Below are 23055 nucleotides of genomic sequence, written 5' to 3' on the forward strand. Positions count from 1 at the left end.
GTCAGGGGCAGCTCCACCCTCTTATACTAGCACACAGGGGCATGTGACAACAGAGTGCTCAAGCCATCCCAATGCTCAAGCCATCCCGAAGGAAAAAGTTCTCCATCTGTGCTCAAGGTGCACACACACCTACAGTGGTATGGATATGTACAACACATCTCAAACAACATTTATAGAAAGGCAGTTAATTGCTTTTCTGCACTGTTTGTTCAAGAAAAATGAATTTGAGAAGATATATCTTCTGGTTTTCAAGCCAAGCCTATGCAGGAGGGTTGCAGCCTGTAGTCATATGCTGTAATATGCTCCCACGTTATTTCTTAGAATTTAATAAATTATCACAATGTGCTCTATATCTTGCAGTGATTGAGCCTAAACTGTGATTGAGCTGTCATGATTTAATGTCTTTTGAATCGTCTCCTTTGAAGAACAGTTTGAAAACAAAGGCCTAGTTTCACCAGCATTTCACTCCAGTTTTACATTAGTGTGACATCACTGAGTGCAATTAGCTTACACTGCCATAAAACTGGAGTGATGGAATGATGTATCAGGCCTAAGAACATTAATAGCATTGGAAAACAGTAAAATTCAAATGCAAAAACATAGGCTTCCTTTATCCCAATAAACCACCTCAAGTGGAATCCTATGGTTGGTATGAGTCAATCAGCAGAGTGCATTTTTGGAAAGTGAGAGCCAGTGATTTGCAGCAGGTGTGGACATCACTAATCTAAAAAGCAAAAAAAGTGGTCCAGATTCTGGTGTAAATTGGTGCCTCTTCATTGATTTTGATAGCGCTTTGGTTACTTATACCAGCTGAGTATGTGGCCTAATATGTTTTAAATCAATATGCTGAATTCCTGTTTAACCATAAATTGCTGGATTTAAAGAAAAATGTCAGGTCATCTTTAGGAGTCCCAACTTCTAAAACGCCAGTGCTGCTTGGGATTGCAGCAAACTGGGGATGTACAATTACCCACTCCTGTTGTGCTTAGAGAATGTTGGATGATTTAAAGGAAACCTCTGTTTTATTTCTACTAAGAGGCAGACTCAAGTCTTCTGTTTTGGCTTTTGACTATTTTAAATTAGCCAATAATATTAACTTAATGTACTTTGGTTATATTTATATTCCTTATACTTTTATTTATGTACTTGCTAGCACAATCTATTTTCACTTCACCATATGGTGTTTCTTTATCTACTTTTGTTCTTTTCTCGTCAGTGATTATTTTTCTTTGCAATATGTGAAATGTAGTCACAGACATCCAGTGGGAAGTGTTTTTAGGTCAGTGACTAATTTTCCCAGGGCCATATTACAAGCTCTGGTGACTTACACTGGCTCTATTTAGAGTGGAAAGATGGCTACTTTCATATCTTTTTAGCTTTTCTTCTCTCAGTTGATTTACTTCTGCCTGCTCACTCAGTCAAGTGATGTTGTGGGTAGAGTTCATAAGCCACAGAAACTTCAAAGTGATTTGTTCCTTAATTACATCAATCTCCACCAGGCATTTCAAGATAGGCACGGGACATGCATCAAAGAACTCTACTGTGTATACCTTAAAGTACCATATGAATCATATATTTTGTTTAATTATTTGGCTCCCATTTCTATAATATCTGAGTAACTCAGTCTCTACTGCATTTATCCTCAGACCACCCCTGTGAGGGAGAAAAGTGCTATTATCCCTATTTTATAGATGGGGTACACAGAGGATAAGCGATTTGCCCAAAGTCACACAGAAAGCCTGTGGTGGAGCAGGAAATTGAACCCAGGTCTTCTAACTCCCAGACCAGTGCTCTAACCACTGGACCATCCTTCTTAAGTAAAGAATAAAAAAATGTCCTGCCCCAGATTGCTCACCGTCTAAGACATTACAGGTGGATAAAACAGACAAACAGCTGTGGGAGAATATAGCTAAACATTCCCTCAAGCCACACAGGATGCCTTTGAAACCGCAGCATCTCAATAGCAACTATAATATCCTCTAGGAGGGTCACGTGGCTAAAGAGTTCTGGGTTAGCTGAGGATGTGCAAAATAAACCAGAAAATCTGCCTTTTGTGGGACCAGAGATGAAATGCTGGAAAAAGTCAGGGATTCCAGATCCACTCTGTGTTTGCTAGGTTTGTAGTAGTCTTCGCACAGAAAATAGAAACCTTCTTATTACCAGATGCAAGAACAGGTTACCAAACCTGCTAATTGATAGAAGAGAGCTTTCCATAACATCCTTCTCTTCTTTTTCTAGCCTCACCCTTGCTATGCTTTTTTCTTCCCAGTACCCATGGCAGGCCCAGCAGTCTCTGACGGCAGACCCCTCATATAGAGTTGTAGTTTGTGGGTGCCTTCCAGTTCAGGGCTTGATCCACAAATCCATGGATTCTACCTTATTCCAGCCCTGAAGGGTATCATGCCCGGGGGATGAATTTGAGAATAAAAACAGGCTTATATTGGTCATGTGTACTTTTCTTAAAGAGGAAGCTTGATTTGTTGCTTACATGTGCTCCTCTCCGCAGGGGTGATTCAGATGAGAAGGGTTTATAGATGGCACTACAAAAGTTATTCAGATTTTGCTAGCTAGACTGAGGTGCTCTGCGGACACCATAGTATGTGAGAGTCCTTTTAATTAACTACAACCTTTCCCTCCCACACCCTTCGCTTTATTCATGTTTTCTCCTATAAAAATGGAAGATCCCATCTGATCATGAAAAAGAAATAAATCTACTTCATTTCTTTTGTCTGCGTTCTTAGATAGTTTGATATTGGTGCATGTTGACAATGGGTATGCATCTCTTCCTTTCACAGCTAGCAACACATGAAGACCTTTTCTTCCTAATGCCATGTCTACACTACAGTATTAAGTCGACTTTAGTTATGTTGATGATGATAAGTCACTTTAATAACATCAGTGGATCACGTCCACCCAACACTCCTTGTGTTGGCTCTGCACATCCACAGTCATTGCTCTTGCATTGACAGAAAGAGCGTTGCATCATAGGCAGCTATCCCACAGTGCAACTCACCACCCTCTGTCACCCTCTGCCACTGGGAGCTCTGGGAACGGATCGCAGTACATCATGGGGACGTGCTCGCTGTCCTGTGATGCAGTGCTTTCCATCTCATAATTCCATGGGCTTCCTGCTTCATTTTGCACTGTTTTTCAACAGTCCTTGTAAGCTGTGTGCCCAGCATCTCTGCCTGAGCACATGGATCCTGAGCTACTGACCAATGATGAGTGTTATGAACACTATGTGGCTGGTTCTGCAGTATTTCATGAGCTGCAAAACACTGAGTGAATCGGTGATGCCTGCCCTGCTGTCTGCCATGGAAACAAATAGTTCAAGATTTCTGCTGGCATTCATGGAGCAGCTGCATATGGTGGCCCATCGGTAGTGGGCTCAGGAAACAAGCCCTGAGTGGAGGGATTGTATCGTGATGCAAGTATGGGATGATGAGCAGTGGCTGCAGAACTTTTGGATGTACAAAGCCACCTTCCTGGAACTATATGGAGGTTGCCCCAGCACGGCTGTGCAAGGACATCAAAATGAGAACTGCCCTCAGAGTGGAAAAGCAAGTAGCAATCACTGTGTGGAAGCTGGCAACTTCAGACTTCTACCAGTCAGTTGCGAATCAGTTTGGAGTTGGAAAGTCCACTGTGGGGGAGGTGGTGATGCAAGTGTGTGGTATCATTAATTGCCTCCTCTTACAAAGGACTCTGACTCACAGTAATGTGCTGGAAACAACTGATGGCTTTGAGACAGTGAGATTCCCTAACTGCGGCAGGGCAATATATGGAATGCATATTCCAATTTTGGCCCCCAACGTCGTACATCAACTGAAAGGGATACTTCTCCATTGTCTTGCAGGTGCCGGTGGCTCACCGGAGTTTCTCTGACAGCAGCATGGGGTGGTTAGGGAAGGCACATGAAACACGCATCTTTTGGAACACTGGATTGTATAGAAAGCTGCATGCTGGGACTTTCTTTCCAGACCAGAAGATTCCAGTGGGGAATGTGCAAATGCCCACAGTGATCCTTGGACACCCAACGTACCTCCATCCAGCCTGAGTCTTTCATTGATAGTCTCCCTCCATGCTCTTGTTTCGCTATATGCTGCATCTGTTGACTGCAGCACTTTGTGAAACATATCCTCCTTACTCCTCCTGGGTTGCCACACTCTGCTGGTGTGGAGGAGTGGGTTCCCAAGGGCACATCTGCAGAAGCCAAAGAAACAATGAACAGAGACAGTGTTGGGAGTGTGTTCACTGCTGTGAATCACAAAAGTTATGTACACCTCTTTCCCACTGTCCCTTGACTAGCACACAGTTCAGCATGAATCCCAATAATGGTGTGTTTGGGTGGAGGTTAAGGGGAAATGGGCAAGAAGGGACAAAAGGTGGTTTGAGAAGGGGGTTACTATAAGTGTCTAAGGAGCCTATTCTGAATATTGGTACTCTTTTCCACAGGCTAGGGTAATCGAACCCGATATCTCACCCCTAAGGGTAACCCAGGATGCAAGGGTGTAACTCCTGCATGCATGTGGCTTCAGACTGGCTCCGTATGCTGCTCACCTGCGTGCCACTCTGGTCCCTGCAGAAATAATTGCCACCAGTGAGGTCTGAGCCCAAGTGCTGCTGCCTGACGCAGTGAGGTGGAGTGGACTCTCTCCCGACTTGAGAGCAAGGGACCACTACAACCTACAGGAAAGTTTCCTAGAGATCCCTATGGAGGATTCCCAGAACATCCCCATGTACATTAACAAACTTTTCCGCCATGGTTCCATTGTGTGGACAGACAGGCTCTATTGTTAATTTTTGTCCCTTATCCCTCCTCTACCATATAACAATATACATGAGAGCTCAATCTCCTCTCACTGTACAAAAATGAGCACTTATTGGCACTCCCCTCTCCTGCATCCTGCGCACCACAGCTGGAGTGCTGGGACTGGCTAGACTCCTCCAGAGTGGAAAATAGGTCCTGACTTGCCTCGCCATCAGAAGACCCGGCCATGTGCTCCACATCATCCTCCAGCTCTACCTTCTTGTCCACCACTTTGTCATCATGGTTGAGTCCGCTGGCCGCTGCCTCCACTGACCCCAAAGTATCCATGGGACTCTTGATGGTGGATGTGGGGTTGTCGCCAAGAATGACGTGCAGCTCCTTATAGAAATGGCATGTCTTTGGCGCCACACCAGAGTGATAGTTGATCTCCCAGTAGACCCAGTAGCTTCAGTCACTTCTGTAACTGTCTGTAGATCAAAGGACCAGTTGAGAGCCACCGTTAACACCTTCCACCATAACAACACCTCTCACCTCAGCTCTGCTTACACTCCCAGGACAGTTTAAGATGCCGACACTCTGAATGACCTTTGTCCCAGACAGAAAGAAAAAGAATGGGGGATGGGAAGGAGAGTGCACACAGAGCCCTGGCATGGGAGAGAAAAGGGACTAGGGGATTTTGATATGGGGAGAATGGGGGACACACTGAAACCATGTAATGGGGCAAAGGGAGGAATGGGGGTCTGTGGATGTGGGGCGAAGGGCATACAGAGCACCTAGAATGGGGGACAGTAGTATGGGAAAGGAGATATTAAAGCACACGGGGTCTCTGGCATGTGGCAGAGAAGGCAATGGGGCACACAGAGCCCCTCTTATTGCGGGGGGGAAAAATGGGAGACCCTGGCAGTAGGGGGAATGTGAGGGTACACAGAGTCTGTGGTATGAGGGATGGGAGCTGCTGGGAGTCCCTGAAATACAGAGGGAAGTGAGAGGGCACACAGGGAACAGAAGAATTCCTGGAGGCCCTGTGGTGAGCAGTGAGCTTGGCCTTGAAGCAACAAGGTGTGTGACCCTCTAGTTTTAAGAGGGACCCCTAACTATTTGAGCCTGCCCTTACAGGTGCTGACAACACCTGACAGAAAGGTTGCAACTATTATAAGATGTACTTAATTGCACTTTTAGTCCACTTGGGATCAAACATTTGATACCCTTACTTGTGGCTCCTACGATTAGATCCACCAGAAAACCCCATCTACAAACTCTAACTGCATGATTACACAGTGGTTTTTGTCACTGCATGTGTTCTAGTGATTTTTTTTTCTTGCTCGAGATTTCTTTCTTAAAGAAAATAACCACAGCAAGGGACTCCATGTGACCAGGAAAGGAAATGTGTCAGATATTAATTTACTCGTGAACTTGCCTGCATGGTTTAAACAAACAATCAAGTGGAAAATGTTCACAAGTTAAGACACTTTTGCAGAAGTAATGCCAACAGAGCTGACCAGCAACAAAATCTTATGTAAACACAGTATTTCTCCACCTACATCTAACCAACTATTTATTTCAACCATTAAATACCACCTCCTAAAACAGGTACTAACTGGACTGATCTCTCACATGTTGCATTGCTCTGTGGAGAAGCATATTGCATTGTGATTTAAGAATTAGGTCTCCCCAAGGCTAGTTAAGGCTAGGAGTAGTGTGGCTGAAGAATTTGCAGACTGCCCTCCACCACCACATCCTGCTACAGTGTAGAGCTAAAGCGCCAGATGAAGCTGTCAGCCTTTACAACAGGGTTATCTTGTGAGGCAGCTATTGAAGCACCAGAGGAGGTTGAGAAGCTGAGAGAAGACTCAGGGATATAGACATTCTGGAATAATTTCTACATTTACAAAGAAGTCTCTGCGCTTTCTGGATGGAGAAGGGAAGGCTGGTTCTCGGTCATGCAGTGGAGGCATAGAGCTCCTGGCAGTCAGGCAACTGAGCCCACAATATGAAATGGTGGCCGCAGTGCTCCCAGCCTCCTTATTTGAAGGGAGAAAAGACTTATTTCCTTCCCCATGGCCAAAGAAGTGGCGGTGATAGCAAAGGCAGACACTATCCAGACCCCTCTTTGCCCCTTTCCCTCCCAAGTCCAGTAGTGTCTGAGAGAGCTAAGTAGCTGTGACCCAGATCCTCAAAGGTATTTAGGCTCCTAACTGGCACTGGTTTCCATGCAGGTTAGGAGCCTAAATACCTTTGAGGATCTGGGTCTGTATGACTGATTAATAATAGTAGCCTGGTGTTTGGAAGTGCTGAGCACAACCAACTCCAACTGAAATCAGTGCAGTTACACCAGGGATGAATCCAGCCCAGTGGTTGTAATAGCATTCTTCCTTTAGCTGACAATGGGTCTATTAAATGCAAGTGGCAACAGAATAGCCAGACTGAGTACGCTCTGTTGCTAGATATACCTCTTTGCAATGTTTATGTTCTGTTTATATGTGTAGGTATTTCTATTACATTCGTTCTTTATTCTTGGACTTCATTAAAAGGTCTGTTCTCCTCTGTAGATGGAGTCTCATTAAATAATACTCAAATAAATTTCTCTCATTATTTTCCACAATTATTTAAACCCTGATGTTTGTTCTCTCTCTACTTCCTTGATGTGTAGGCACTTAGCACTGAAAGGTTAACTAGAAGTCTCTAGTCTCAGCTCCATTTGACAGAAAATTCACATACCCTCAAGGGCATTCACCTCTTTAAAGTCCCAAGATGGAGTTTTTGTCAGGTTAATTATGTAATTCTTTACAATTTGACACAATGAATCAGAATAAACACAAATAGGTTGAATGACCAGATTAAATTTCTAATTAGCATAGAATTAGATTTTTTTAATATGGATCTGTCAATCATCTCCACATAAAAATGACATTTACTCTTATTTAACTCTGTTTTTTCTTACTACCTTTGGGATAACAGACTTTATTTTCTAAACCTTATTTATCATACATGGAACATATACATTTAAATGTGCCATTAGGAACACAATACATTTATTGGTTCAAAGACTGCAGAAGTTATACGCTATAAATGAAGCATGTCAAAAATTCTTTCCATTATTGAAATTGAATGGTGACCAAATTGTCTTGTCTTAGTTAAGAGATGACAAGAATTTTTTCATTTTAACTGTTTCTCTCCCTCTCTGTGTGAAACTTGCAAGTACATCCTAAGACAGAGAGAGACTCAAAGCGATACTTTGTAACAACAGAAACAGCACACAGAGACTCCCCACCCTTTTGTTGTATTTATCTCGCTTTGTTAACAATTGTAATTAAAATAGAGATAGAGGATGTTTGTGGATGGATGCTTGGTGTAGATAATAAATGAATGACCAGGGAGGTGCCAGCCGAGGTGTTCAGTATCCGGCCAAAGAATGCGCAAAGTGGAGACAAGCAGAGGACCCCCGGAGGGCAGATTGGAATCCACCCAACAGCCTCAAGGAGGGGAGAACGAAAGAACAAGATAACATCTGGCAGCACAGAGCTGTCAGGAATGTGCCATCTGCTGATCGATTCAGCAACAGCATGATGAAGAAATTCCCGTAGACTGGTATAGGAATAAATTCCTACAAAAATAGATTCTAGAAACTGAGAACTTTGAGTCCAGTTCTGCTACCACCCTCCAGGAGCATCGGATGTGCAACTGACAAAGACTCAGCTCTACCCTCATGCCCAAGTTACCTGGCTGGTAACTTGGCATGAGCAACCTCCAGGCTGGTAACTATAACAAATTTGCACGACCTGTGTGTGTGTATGAACGAACGTGTGAATGAATGTGAAACTGAATGAAATGTTATAGCTATAACTGACTGCCTACTCTGATTATTTTTGTATTCACAATAAATGTGACATTTTGTCTTATCCCCTTTAATAAGATCCTGCTAGTTTTTATTTTATTGGTATAACACAGAGACTGAAGAAATTATACCCTATAAATGAAGCATGTCAAAAATTCTTTCCATTATTGAAATTGAATGGTGATCAAATTGCCTTGTCTTAGTTAAGAGATGACAAGAAGTTTCATTTTAAACTTTTATTTTCAAGGGTTTATAAAACGTTGCTCTGGGGCTAAAATTTTGACATTTTATTGCAAGTAGGACCTCTGTTAGCCATTAGGGGGCAGAGTGGGATGGAAGTTGTATGACGGAAGTTTCTGTTCTAGCTTATTTTCTTTTCCAGATGTAAATTATGAGCCTGGAAAATGTAATCCATTTAAAAAGATATGGTTGCCACCAGTCTATTATTTATAATGCATTCCTACTTTTTCACTTCTGTCTCCCATGTTATTTATTGTACAGACTGAAAATGATTTTGGATTAAAAACTATCTTCCAGATTCTTGTACATCAACAGTGGTACCTGGAGTCAAAAAACTTCTTATTTTAAGCAGTACAATGATCCACCTCAGACTGTCCGAATCATTTACAAGTTTTCATGAACGTTATAGGAAGATCTCAGAGATCAAACCTTATGAACCCTGATGGGTTCCATCTTCATAACTTGACAGTAACCCTCCTTATTGAAGCCCACTCCCTTTCCTGTGGGATAAGCTGTGTAGTTATGCAGGAGTAAGTGCCATATAAGCCTAGTCAGCTTCAAGCAGGCCAATCTTCAAAGGCCTGGGCCTAGTGTTGAGGGGCTTTCTGGTTGTCCTGCAGTAGGCAGAATAGAGCTGTTCACAGAAGAAAGAAGCTCATGCTGATCTCTGATCAAATGAAACACACAACAGATCTTCCTTTGAAGTCAATGGAACTTAACCAAGTTAATAATGGTTCAGGGAGCAGCTCTGACTTTACTGTACCAAGAGCTATCAAATAATAAGATTTGCATCACGCATTAGTCTCTAAGGTACCACAAGTACTCCTTTTCATCATGTATTTGATGTCACTAAAATAAAGTCATTATAATTGAACATCCAAGAATATCTTTTTGACATTTATTTCACAGGTGTTTTGGGTTCAGCTCTTGTGTAGCACCAGCAGGAGTCCATTATCCTGTAGCAATGTTCTCTTCCCTTATCTTTTAAATACATAATGTAGCACCAGCCTCTTTTATCAATAGACTGCCAACTAAGTGAGATTTGAGGGTGAAACCAAGAAGAATACAAGTCAAGATAAAATTGAGAACACAAGTAACCAAATAGGAAAAGAGAAAATTACATTAGTTTGTTCAAAATGTCTTATACCTTTTTAAAGGCTGCTTTTTAAATGTCTAGTTTAAAAATATATCAGTGTTTTAATTGTTTCAAAACTCACCTCCAATAACAACTTCTGATTTTTCTGTCTTCCTTCTTATCTAGTAGGAATTTTGTATTCAGTTCTAATAGAAGGTGCCTAACTCCAGATTTACACATGCAAATAAAACTGTTTTTAAAAGGTGCTGAGACACTCTCATTAAAGGGATGAATCCAGCCCATTGCATTTAATGGCATATTTCCTGCAGCAGACGTTGCATTTACTTAGCGCCAAGAGAAACAGATTGGCAAGAGTGAATACACTCTGTTAGTTACTAGCATGTATGGCTAGATGTATGTCTGTGAAATATTTCTGTTTTGTTTATTTAGGTATCATTTTATAAGTGCTTGTTTTTGGCCAAAGTTTCTTAGTGTTATAGACGAAAATGCATACAATATATAAAGTTATACAAAGAACCTAGTGTGCCAGAAATGAACTATGTCATAATGTTATGAATACTGTTATGTAATAATTGTTAGTGAGGGAAAATTATAGTATATTGGGGGAAAGTGTAATGTTTATTATATGCCTATAATGCTCACATTCAATGGGTGTGTACAGGAAGGTAACCCACTGGCTTTCCAGATAAGAATACCCAGGCACACAGTCAAAAGACAGTAGCATCCATCAAGGCTCCAGGCTGAAATGGCACAGCTGTTTTGCCAGGGTGGGAAGCTAGAGATCAAAAAGGACTACAAACTGTTAAAAAGTGTCTTGATCCCTGTGAAGAAGGTGAGGGGCTGTCCAGACAGTATCAGTGAGTTCTGACAAGGGAGGCATGCAGACAGAGAGAGGCTCCATGGAAGAGATTATAGGAAGCCAGTCCTAACTAGGGTTCTCATGTGGAAGACACCTGCTAAGCTAGACATGTGTAGTGTGTTTTACTGGTGTTAGGTTTTCTCTAATATGCTTTTGTTCTAAAAAAATAATACTTTGCTTGAAGAAAACTATTTGATCAGTGCTTACCACTGTCATTGTCCCAGAAGGTACAGAAATATAGGGTCTGAACCTAAGTCAGACCTGCTAAGGCAACCATGGTAAGTACCAGAGGACGGCAACCCAGGGCCTGGTCTGTGAGTGGGAGAATTGTATGATTCCACCTCAGCCAGATGATAGCTAGAGGTTTGAGTCTGAAAGGTGGGTGCACGTGACAGGACCAGGAGGAATCAGAGGTAGTTTAGCTCAGTCACTGTGACACCTGGCTAATGATGGAAAGTACTAGACATTACAGTGCATAAGCTAACACTTTTCCTAAAAAAGGAAAACAAAAAGTTTTAATTTCTGTTTCTTTGGGTGAAACTCAGACATTCACTCCCAACGGAAGAAAATAGGAAAGATGCTCCCATTAATATGTGTTACTAAAGTACATAAAGTAAAGTACAAACAGCCATGGGTAAGTAAACAAATAACTCATCAAAAGTTGTGCATTTATAAAGGTTACACACCTTTTTGGGTGCTACTGCAATATTGTCAACCTCAAGCATTCAAATATGAGTCAGGCCTCATAAAATTGTAATTGGCTAAAAGATGAGATTTACTTTTAAAAAACTGGATTCTTTTCCTCTGCTTTCTGGTTTCTGAGCCTCGAGGGTGCCTTAGAGCACGTTATCAAAGATTTTTATGCAACTATGAGTCCAGAAATGTACTTTTTAAAGGATGAAAGCTGAAACTCTCATATAATCACATGACTCCAGGAGTTGAGGTTTTAAGAACAGTACCAAATCTCATGAGACTACTGCTTTGAGCCGCCACAGTATAAAGCCACAAGACAAAACTCTTTTCATAACCTGAGAAGTATAGGTTTCTTCTACCAATGTTGGCAAACCAAAGTGCTCAACAATTATGAATCAGGCCTCCAAAAATCATGAGATTGGCTTAAAATAATGCGATGTTTAAAAAAATAAATAACATTTGGAAATCTACAATTAATTTGAATTAAACACTCGGCACAGCAATCAATCAACAATAATTCATATAAAACACAATCTCCGTCTTGCGTAGCACTGAAACTGAGAGTAGTCACTCTGCTGTTTGGGAAAGCTATGAATATAGAGACAATGGAGTGTAGGAAGACAGCACTGCATTGGTTACACTCACTTCATGTTTGGAAGATTATCTTTGTCACCTTCAGGGCTAGAAACAATTTTATGCAAATTAATACTTAACAAACTGATGGCTTAGAATACCATTTGCCAAAGAAAGTTTCCTACTTGCCATTGGTGAATGTCTGTTGCGAGGTGGACAGGCAGAGGGTGTAATTTGGATTACGTGGCCAGCCCCTATAGTTTGATCAATCATAAATTATAAAGGGCCTATTTTCTGGCTGAGATCTGAATGGAAATGACATCTTAAGAATGCATCCGATGAAGTGAGCTGTAGCTCACGAAAGCTTATGCTCAAATAAATTGGTTAGTCTGTAAGCTGCCAAAAGTACTCCTTTTCTTTTTAAGAATACAGAGGCTTTTGTGAGTTTTCTGTCATTTGGGGCAAAAATAGCACAAGAACAACCTGTGTGATTTCGATGCTGTCAAACCTGACCCCTAGTCCTGATTCACTCCCATACCCAAACTCCAACTCTGTGCCTAACTGGACTGTCTGGCTGGCCCATTTCTATTACTTTCAAGTTGTTCTGTAAAAAGAAAAGGAGTACTTGTGGAGACTAACAACCTTAGAGACTAACAAATTTATTTGAGCACAAGCTTTCGTGAGTTACAGCTCACTTAAGCTTATGCTCAAATACATTTGTTAGTCTCTGAGGTGCCACAAGTACTCCTTTTCTTTTTGCGAATACAGACTAACAGGGCTGCTACTCCGAAATCTGTTACAATGGGAGTCCTGCATGCCATTGACCAACACTGTAACTTAAAGCCAGGGGGTGCTGCTGGGGCACCCCCAGTTCCAGCGCCCCTGAAGCCCCCTTTTGGCCAGGAGAGAATCCTGAAGAAATAAGGGAAGGGGGAGGGGGAAAAGCGTGAAGAAAATGGGCTCAGGGGTGGGGGCGCTGATTCTTGCTTTGCAGAGGAGAAGCGGCGGGCCCATGAGCTCTGTGCAGGGGCCATGAATGTGACGGCGGGAGGGAGAGGCAGAGAGGGGGTGAGTGTGACAGACAGGGCGGCCGGAGGAGTGAGAATGGAGGGAAGCGGGGGAGAGAGGGAAGCGCGGCGGCGGCGGCGGCGGGATCACTCCCCCGCCCCCAAGCGCTGCCCCTGCCAGCCGCACCGGCGTGTGAGGCTGGGGCGGGTCCGAGTCTGCCCTCGCCGAAAGGCCCGGCCCCGCCAGACCGGACCTCGGTCGCAGTAAGAGCCGCCCAAGCAGCTGGGGGCCGCTGTGGGGAGCCCGGGGCTGCCTGGGGGGCTCTTCCCGCAACCTGGCGGGTCGGGGGCGGGGCCTGGGGGGGAAGAGGCGGGGCGGGGCCAAGGGGCGGAGCAAGGGGCGGAGCCTCGAGCGAGGTTCGGCGCTGGTGTGCCGCGGCGCGACGGGAAGGCAGCCGCAGATTGGACAGGCGCGGTCCCCGCACGAGCTGCCTGCCCCCGGCCGCTCTGTTCCCTTCCAGGGCAGCCGCCGCCGCGGGAGGAGGGGCTACGGCCCTGCGCCTGGGGCTTCCCCTCTCCCGAGGCGCAGCAGCAGCGCCGCAGCTGGGCGCACCCCGGGAGCGGGCGGCGCCGCTGCACGCGCCCCGTGTCTGCCTTCCCAGCCCGGCGGGCAGGTGTTGCCGCCACCCGCTTGAACCGGAACCGTTTTTGCAAAGGCAGCCTGGGAAGCTGCGGTGCCGCCGCCGCCGCGTGCGCCGGGGGAGTGGATCCAGCCCGCTCCTGGGGAGGCGGAGGAGGAGCGCGGCCGCTCCGCCGCTGGCAATGGGGCTGTGCATGCCCCAGGCTTAGCCGGCCTGTGCCCTGCCTGCCAGGGCAGGATGATTTAGCAGCTGCGCCCTCCGCTCGGCTGGACGTGCTCGGGGCACGGCTTCTTGGATGAGCCGCCGCGGGGATCAGCCAGGGAGCGCGGCTGGAGGGAGCAGCCGCCACCGCCTCTTCCTCTGCTGCTTCTTGTTTTCTCCGCTGCTGCCCATGGCTTCTCGCCCCCGCCAGTGACGGGCTCCCCCTGCATCCTCCCGCGCCTGGCCCGGCGGCGAAGGAAGATGGGGAACACCACCTCCTGCTGCGTCTCCTCCAGCCCCAAGCTACGCAGGAATGCCCACTCCCGGCTGGAGTCCTACCGCCCGGAGCCCGAGCTGAGCCGCGAGGACACGGGCTGCAACCTGCAGCACATCAGCGACCGGGAGAACATAGACGGTACGAGAGGTGTGGGGGCTGCTGGGCTGGGGAGCTCCCGGCAGCTAGGGCAGCCGGGGAAGTCCCCCCACAGCCCCTCTGGGCTGGGGAAATCCCCTCTATCTCCAGCCACAGGGGCAGCCCCCAGGGAAATGCATCTCCTACAAGCACAGGAATTGCCAAGTGGGGGACACTCTGCTGTCCTGCTCAAGGGGGGAAACATGGAAACCCCCAGCCCTCCCTCCTTCCCCAAACACCTTGGGAGTTCCCGTCGCCTCTTCCTTGCTTCTCACTGTTTACTCACTTCTGTCCCCCGAGGGAATCTCTTCTCTCCCCTCCTCTTACAGTTTTTTTCCTGGGTCTTTTGGTGATTGCAGAATATATAGTGAGACAGAGGGTTTGTTTGGGTTTTATGCCTCCATCCACAACTTCGAGGTCTTTGGGTGCCCCTATATTTGTATAGCACAATGCAGCATTATTGACCCCATTCTAATAGGTCACGATGTAGCTCTATTTGTGTGGATTCCACCTGTGCAAGTATGTGGTACACAGTGTTAGGATCCTTCATGGATTCTTGCCATGTACATTGCTATGGCATTATTTATCTGCCCTTTCTTCTGATTTGAGGCCTTTATAGTTCTCCCACCTTAGCATTGAATGAAAGCCTGGAGTGCTATTTACCCCAGACCATACTTTCAAGATCTTTGTATTTGCCCCCTCGCCCAGCGTGGACTGATGTGACACTGTTTACACTGGTCCACAGCTTCCAGACCCAATCCATTCAACTGTTTGAATTTCACAAGTGAATTTTGGCCCACCCAACTTTCCTGAACAAAGGTGGTCCGTGGACTCAACTGGTCATCTGTTGCTCTGTGTATGCCAAAGCCAGTCCTGGTTGGGGGATAAAACATAAAGGAAAAACCCAGATAGTTATGGAAGTGGGAGGAATTTATCTTGTAACAACCTTCAGTTCCAGTGACTTATTTCCTTCCATTAAACTGAGGATGAGGCATTGGTAAAATGGAGTGATGAATATTCTCTTTCTACAGTATTATTGGAAAAACTTTATTCTCATTGACTTAATAATGACCAATATCCTTTTGTGTGCTCTGGTTAATTAGAACCTGGCCTATTCTTAGGTGTGATTTTAATGTTTAAGTATAAACTAGTTTCTGATTAGCTGAAATAGTTCTAAAACGTAAGCGGTAAAACATCAGCTTTCTCATAGTTAGACGTGAATTGCCTTTGCTAGAAAGCCAAAAAAGTCACATTGGCATACACTTAATTTTTTTCAACATTTTTTCATAGATTGTGATCAATTGCAAACTTTGTTTTAAACCAGTTCTCACCATTGGCTAAAATTTAGCTCTTAATAATAGAGTAATTTTACCTCAGATTATGATTATTTCTTTTAAGTTAGTTACATTCTGGAATTGTGACTTGTCTTTAGGACATTTTTGTTTCCACAATAGAAAAATTGGACTATTAAAAAAAAAAAAAATGCGTAATGGTCAGGTCTGAGAAAATTGGGGAAGATTTCCGAGCCAGTTGTTGACCTGTGAATGACTGATTCTTGTAATACCAGTGTTGTCCAGGTTGGCAGTGAACACCATTTTGCATGATGGTATGGATAATATCTAGTCATGTTTCACATCAGTAGGAACAGGTCTTGCTCTATAGTTTTAAGTGAGAGGTTTGGGTTTTTTTTGGGGGTGGGGAGTTGTTCTTTAATGTGGTGACAATACAGAAAATTCTCAATGTCTTTCTTTGTAAACTTACTTTTTGCCAAGAATTCTCTTCATGGTTTGGTAGACCAGTGGTGCTCAACCTTTCCAGACTACTGTACCCCTTTGAAGCATCTGATTTGTCTTGTATACCACAAGTTTCACCTCACTTAAAATATGCTTTCTCACAAAATTAGACCTAAAAATACACGTGTCACAGCACACTATTAATGAAAAATTGCTCTTTTTAATTTTTACCATATAATTATAAAATAAATCAGTTGGTATATAGATATTGTACTTACATTTCAGTGAATAGTATATAGAGCAGTATAAACAAGTTTTATGAAATTTTAATTTGTACTGACTTTGCTAATGCTTTTTATGTAGCCTGTTGTAAAATTAGGCAAATAAATAGATGAGTTGATGGACCCCCTGAAAAAACCTCTGCGTATCCCCAGGGGTACACATACCCCTGCTTGAGAACCAATGGGTTAGACCAATTTTCAGATCAGTAACAGTACTCCATGAATGGAAGCACTGATGGGACATGTGTGCATGTTGTCTCTGTCCTAATAAATTCTTGTCAGTTAAAGGACCCTGTGCTTTACCAGTGGAACATAGAAAATAAATACTATCTATCTCTGTTTCATCAGGCTCAGCACTGTGGCAAATGAAGTTAAGTTCTCAGGTGGGGGAGTTGCCTTCAACTCTAAGAGCATATAACAAATTTTGCGGTTTGTCTCCCTTGCCTTGCTGTTTGCTCAAATCTTGCTCCTCCCTATGATACTGATTAGGTATAGGGTCAGAGGCATCAGTTTTCATTGAGGAGACTGATGAAGAATGAGTTAGTGTTTCTTCGTTGAACACAATTGGGGATACTATGGATAAAACTAATTTGAAATACTTTTCCATATCTGTTGTGTTGCAGTCAGATCCACTGGAGGTCTTTGGTCAAAGACAATAGACTGATTACAAAATGTAATAAGACTTCTTTTTCTGGAATCTTATTTCCTGAGACTGGGTACATTTTTGTTTTCAGATTGCTTGAAACTATATGGCAAACAGATAGCTGTGGTGACACAATGGAAAAAAACAACAAATAGTGCACTGTAATAATATTTCTACTGTTTGTTTCAATAACTTGAAAAAATTTACATGAAACAATGAAGGAACAGTACTGTGGTCAATTCTTTGTGTGTGTGTGAAGAGAGAATAGAAGGTCTTGATTCTTCAGGCATCCTACAAAATATCTAAAATCCGTGAAATATTCTTGAGAGCTATTTAGCTCTTCAAGAATTGGATATTTGAAAAAAAACAAAACAAAAAAAACTGGTGGTACCACTGTAAATAAACAGTTTGGGTACTTTGCCACTTTGTTTTTTTAACCTGTGTTTCTTGCTACCTGTTACTGCAGCGAGAGCATCACTGTCGGATACAGTATGTTTGACAGTGACGTTCAAGTTCTGGAAATGCTAATTCACTAGCACTGTTTTTTTTTCTCTCGACACAAGTACTAATTATGAATTGCCCTTTCAGGAATTACACATTGTGGTGAGTAGAATGAGTTGTTGTTGTTGTTGTCCTCTACCTTCAAATCTGCCTTCAGTCCTCTTGTGTTAATCAAGATTTATAGAACTCTACCTTTTAGGGTTGGGCAAAGCAACTTTTGTAAAATAAAACTACCCTAAACCTTCTCCCATCCTTAAACCAATCTTAATCTGTTACTAAGGTTTGAAAAATGTAACCTCTCACCTGTCTGTTCCTTGCATCATTGCATGCTTTGGTCCAGGGCAGGACCAAAATGGAAATGCTGAAATACAGTGAGAGAACTAATTATTGTGGCATTTCCAGGCTAAGTAGAAGCTATGGATATCTTGTGAAAGAGATTCTTCTCTTATAGTTGCCAGCCTAATTTTGTTGAAGAAACTGGTTCCAGTAAATAAATGAACTCTTGAGAGCCTGTGTGCAAACAGAACCTTTTGAGGTTTGCTAGTCGTTCTGTGCTTTGCACTGAAACCATTGCAAATGCTGTCATGAATTGAGGTACCAGTGAATTGCAATTACAGGACCTGATCATGCAGCTCTTGCAGCGGAGGGGACTCGCATTGTCTTAAATGGAAGTTCTGCCTGAGTAAGGAATGTAGGATTGGGCCTACAGATATACCTGCCTGATGCCGTGTTGTCAAAAAGCATCATTTTTGTAAGATGTCAGGAACTCTTCATGTCTGTAAGTGAAGGGAATTTTGGAAACATTTGGGAACAAACTTCTTTCAGAGACTTCCAAGTGAGAAGGCTAAACTCCTTTTCTGAATGTTTTTTCTGGGTGGTGGCCATGTGGAAATGCTTCAAGAATCACCTTTTTGATTATCAGTCAACAACACATTTTTCTGAAGAGTTGAATCCATTGAGTTTCACTGTTAATTAGACCATTATCTTCAGGCATAGACAGAGGCAGTAAGGATAACTGGTTATCTGCTTTGCTGCTATATGCTTCCCAAAAGCAAAAGAGGAATTCTAACATAGAGCTCAGAGGATGCCCACTCTTTTTAGTGACTGATTGCTCATAGAAACTTTTAAAGTATATGAAATGGTTTAACCTTTAAAATCTTGCTTCAGGAAAGTTATGACAATAGACTAAGGCAGTGGTTCCCAAACTTGTTCCACCGCTTGTGCAGGGAAAGCCCCTGGGGGGCCGGGCTGGTTTGTTTACTGCTGCGTCTGCAGGTTCTGCCGATCGCGGCTCCCACTGGCTGCGGTTTGCTGCTCTAGGCCAATGGGAGCCGCAGGAAGCGGCGGCCAGTACGTCCCTCGGCCCGCGCTGCTTCCAGCCGCTCCCATTGGCCTGGAGCAGCGAACCGCGGTCCCTGGGAGCCGCGATCGGCCGAACCTGCAGACGCGGCAGGTAAACAAACCTGCCCGGCAGGGTCTTTCCCCGCACAAGCGGCGGAACAAGTGTGGGAACCACTGAGCTAAGGACTTCTTCATGAATTTGGATGACCCATTTTTATATCTGTTGCTCATCAAGAGACTTATCTAGCAGTATCCTGGCTACAAATATAAGAGAGAACAGTAGATCACTTAATGTGTCAATCTAGTAAATTGCTGTTATTACTTAGATGACCTGTTTTTTTTTTTTAACCCAGTCTTTTGCTAGACACTGTCCACTTTAAAATTGTTGTAGTATTTGGTTATTGGTCTGATTAAGACATGTGGGCTGGATCGTGTATTCCATTTGGACATGGGGGTTCTGGATTTGAAAATGGCACAATGGACTCTGTAAGGGGCTCAGGTGTTATGGTGCTGGTGCTAGGTGCTGTTATAAAAGCTAGCTCAATAAAGGAAATTTAGGTTTACAGATTAGCTGTGGTCTAGACTACATTTATACATGATGTCAGCGTGTCTGTTGTCACACAGTCAGATCCACTGTTGGCTTAACTAGTGAAAGAACTGAGAGATTGCTGATCTGAAAAAGGTGGCTCTCCGACTTGATTTTCCTGGGTGGCGCAGATTTTTCCCACAGTAGGCTCTTTGTTTATTGAGCTTTGGTGGAGAGAGGATAACCTCAAAGGATATATGGTATGAGACCACTGTCATAACCTGAAACCGACTGAGCTCATTGAGCAGGGGCTAATCATAACTTGCTTTTGGTAGGAAATACGGTTCTTATTGTAAGAAGTTACTCTGTTCCACCCCTCCTTCCCCCCTTGCAAAATCCTTCTAATGTTGCTGGGTCACATTTTTCATTGCCAATTGCAGATCAGATAACTGCACCCTGTGTGACTACATCCATAATAAACCTATTCAACACTTTTTGTGGTGGGTTAATTTTTCTGCAGCTGGTAGACAAACTCTTGAAAAACAGTCCACCATGAAAGCAGTTTATTTGTGAAAATGGGTAGTAGCCACGTGAGAACATCTGAATTAAGATTACATAGTGTGCCTCAGGTGTGCTGGACTCTGTGAGAATCATGAAGTTTTATATGTTGCCAAGTACAAAACTCAAGTGTAGTACGGTTTTATAATCTGTCTGGTTTACTTAATGAAGATTTACTGAATGAGAATGTTCCTTTCAGAGTGAATGGTGGATTGTATCCTGCCCTCATTTTCATTTTTCCAATCTCACTGACCTCAACAGAATTGCACAGGTATAACTGATAGCAGAATTTGGCCTGAAATGTCTACAATTTTAACTGGTTCGTACTGGGATCTAGTGACAGTGTGGGGGGTGGATTCCAAATCTATACATTGAAAAGCTGAAGTCTTAAGGCAGTGATACCCCCTTCTCTGTGAATGACTATTGTGTGATTTCAGTGTCTATATTTAGGATGTCTCACGTATAATTTTGTTCCATAGAACCAGTCAACACAAAGATATACATTCATTTGTATCCAGTTGAGCGCTGATAAAATATAACAATCTTCTGAACACCCAGGGCCATGTTTCATGAAGGAATAGACCCAGACCCACAAAAGCAATTTTGCCACTGTCTTAGTTTAGTTTGGAGTGTTTAGGTAGTTGATCTTGCATACCACAGACTAAACTGTTTTTAAAAGTGTAATCTTGCTCACATTAGCACCTCCCCATCTCTCATAAAAATGGGCCATATGATTTTTAATTACTGTAAGTATGACTGATCTTTTGTTTTTACATCTCTTTTGAAAAAACAGTGTAGTTTAGTACCCCAAACTCTGTGCTGGAACACTGGTTCAGTACTCAGGTTTCAGAGTAACAGCCGTGTTAGTCTGTATTCGTAAAAAGAAAAGGAGTACTTGTGGCACCTTAGAGACTAACCAGTTTATTTGAGCATGAGCTTTCGTGAGCTACAGCTCACTTCATCGGATGCATAGCATATCGTGGAAACTGCAGAAGACATTATATACACAGAGACCATGAAACAAAACTTCCTCCCACCCCACTCTCCTGCTGGTAACAGCTTATCTAAAGTGATCATCAAGTAGAGCCATTTCCAGCACAAATCCCAGCCCATCCCTCTTTGAAACCTCTCTTTATAATGCGCATGATAATCAAGGTGGGTCATTTCCAGCACTAATCCAGGTTTTCTCACCCCCCCCCCCACACACCCCCATCCAAAAACCACACACACAAACTCACTCTCCTGCTGGCAATAACTTATCTTACAATAAAAAGAAAAGGAGTACTTGTGGCACCTTAGAGACTAACCAGTTTATTTGAGCATGAGCTTTCGTGAGCTACAGCTCACTTCATCGGATGCATAGCATATCGTGGAAACTGCAGAAGACATTATATACACACAGAGACCATGAAACAAAACTTCCTCCCACCTCACTCCCCCGCTGGCAACAGCTTATCTAAAGTGATCCTCAAGTAGAGCCATTTCCAGCACAAATCCAGGTTTTCTCACCCTTCCCCCCCCCCCCCCCCACACACATACAAACTCACTCTGGATTTGTGCTGGAAATGGCTCTACTTGAGGATCACTTTAGATAAGCTGTTGCCAGCGGGGGAGTGAGGTGGGAGGAAGTTTTGTTTCATGGTCTCTGTGTGTATATAATGTCTTCTGCAGTTTCCACGATATGCTATGCATCCGATGAAGTGAGCTGTAGCTCACGAAAGCTCATGCTCAAATAAACTGGTTAGTCTCTAAGGTGCCACAAGTACTCCTTTTCTTTTTATGAATACAGACTAACACGGCTGTTACTCTGAAACTTATCTTACAATGTGCACAGCAATAATCCAAGTTTAACCAGAACGTCTTGGGGGGGGGGGGTTTGTAGGAAAAAAACAAGGGGAGATAGGCTACCTTGCATAATGACTTAGCCACTCCCAGTCTCTGGCTCAGAGACAGGTTTGTCATTTACTGACTTTCTAACAGTATACCTTGCAGCACCTACTGTTCTTCTTGGAGGTCGTGCATCTAGGTATCGCTGATACCTTAGCCTTTAATAAAACTACTGTGTTTGCATTCAAGCTCCTACAATGAGCTTGGCTCCTATATTGCACTTTGCTACTAATGCCAGTGTTGATGCTTTCCTTGCTTTTTGTGTTGGTTTTTTTCCCCCTCCCCCTCTCATCGCCTTTTTCCTTTCTGATCCCTCTTTGCCAAGTGACTACCAGCACCTTGTTCAAAGCCTGCCTAAAATCTCATTTCTCCTGTGTCATTTGCAGGAAGTGTGTTAATTCACACTGTGTAAAATACAGTGCAGACCCGTTTATGCACGGATGTCGGGAGTCAAGCCGTCACGACCGCGTGATAATGGACTGCGGGTTAAGAGGGCCATGCTGAAAAAATGTCTCGTCATTCAAGCATTTTTGCAGTTAGTGTATGTTACTGGCAGTTTGGCTCTATTGAGGTGATTAAACCAGCAGTTTATACCAGTTTCGTGAGTGAAATAAGCTATACTGGAAAAAGCACACATTGTTGCCACCTGATGGTGTGAAACTGTTGAACCCGTCTTCCAGCTAGTGGAGCCTTGGGAGCAAAAGAGCAAATCATTAGTAGACCCAAGTGTGACTGGTTGGATCACAGAAACCCCCTGGGAGCTGCCACCTGATGTGCCAAGATTATTTCTGCCCCTGCTTTCCCTGCCCTAGCAGCTTAGGACTTCAGTGCCCTCCCTGGTTTGAGCCAGACCCGCTAGCCTGCTGCAAACACAGACCCAGGTCTGAACCACGTCCCCTAACCGCTGTAGGCTTAACTGAAAGCAGCTTAAAGAAGTATTTTTGTCCTTGACACTCAGATGCCCAACTCCCAATGGGGTCCAAACCCTGAATAAGTCCGTTTTACCCTTTTATAAACTCATAAATCGTTCGCCCTCGATAACACTGATAGACAGGTATGCACAGCTGTTTGCCCCCCCCCCCCCCAAGTATTAATACATACTCTGGGTTAATAAGTAAAAAGTGATTTTATTAAATACAGAAAGTAGGATTTAAGTGGTTCCAAGTAGTAACAGACAGAACAAAGTGAATTACCAAGCAAAATAAAATAAAACCCGTGAGTCTATGTCTAATAAAACTGAATACAGGCCAAACCTCA

The 23055-nt window shown here is 43.6% G+C and overlaps 1 protein-coding gene across 7 annotated transcripts in view; it reads left to right on the top strand.

Moving 5' to 3' along the window:
* Positions 1-13416: 13416 nt before the first annotated feature.
* CCNY (cyclin Y) overlaps positions 13417-23055 on the top strand; it is a 217104-nt gene continuing 207465 nt past the window's right edge. For 5 of the 7 annotated variants that reach the window (XR_005224087.2, XR_005224088.2, XM_037890996.2 and 2 more), the window contains exon 1: positions 13507-14331. Coding sequence is in view for 4 of the 7 variants with exons in the window: in XM_037890996.2 (XP_037746924.1) it covers positions 14178-14331 (154 nt within the window). In the remaining 3 variants the exon portion in view is untranslated. Of the gene's footprint in view, positions 14332-23055 lie in introns of all 7 variants that reach the window. The other 2 variants (XM_037890995.2, XM_037890998.2) reach the window with 2 other exon arrangements.

The sequence above is a fragment of the Chelonia mydas genome, chromosome 2 (assembly GCF_015237465.2).
Source record: "Chelonia mydas isolate rCheMyd1 chromosome 2, rCheMyd1.pri.v2, whole genome shotgun sequence".
Taxonomy (NCBI): Eukaryota; Metazoa; Chordata; order Testudines; family Cheloniidae; genus Chelonia; species Chelonia mydas.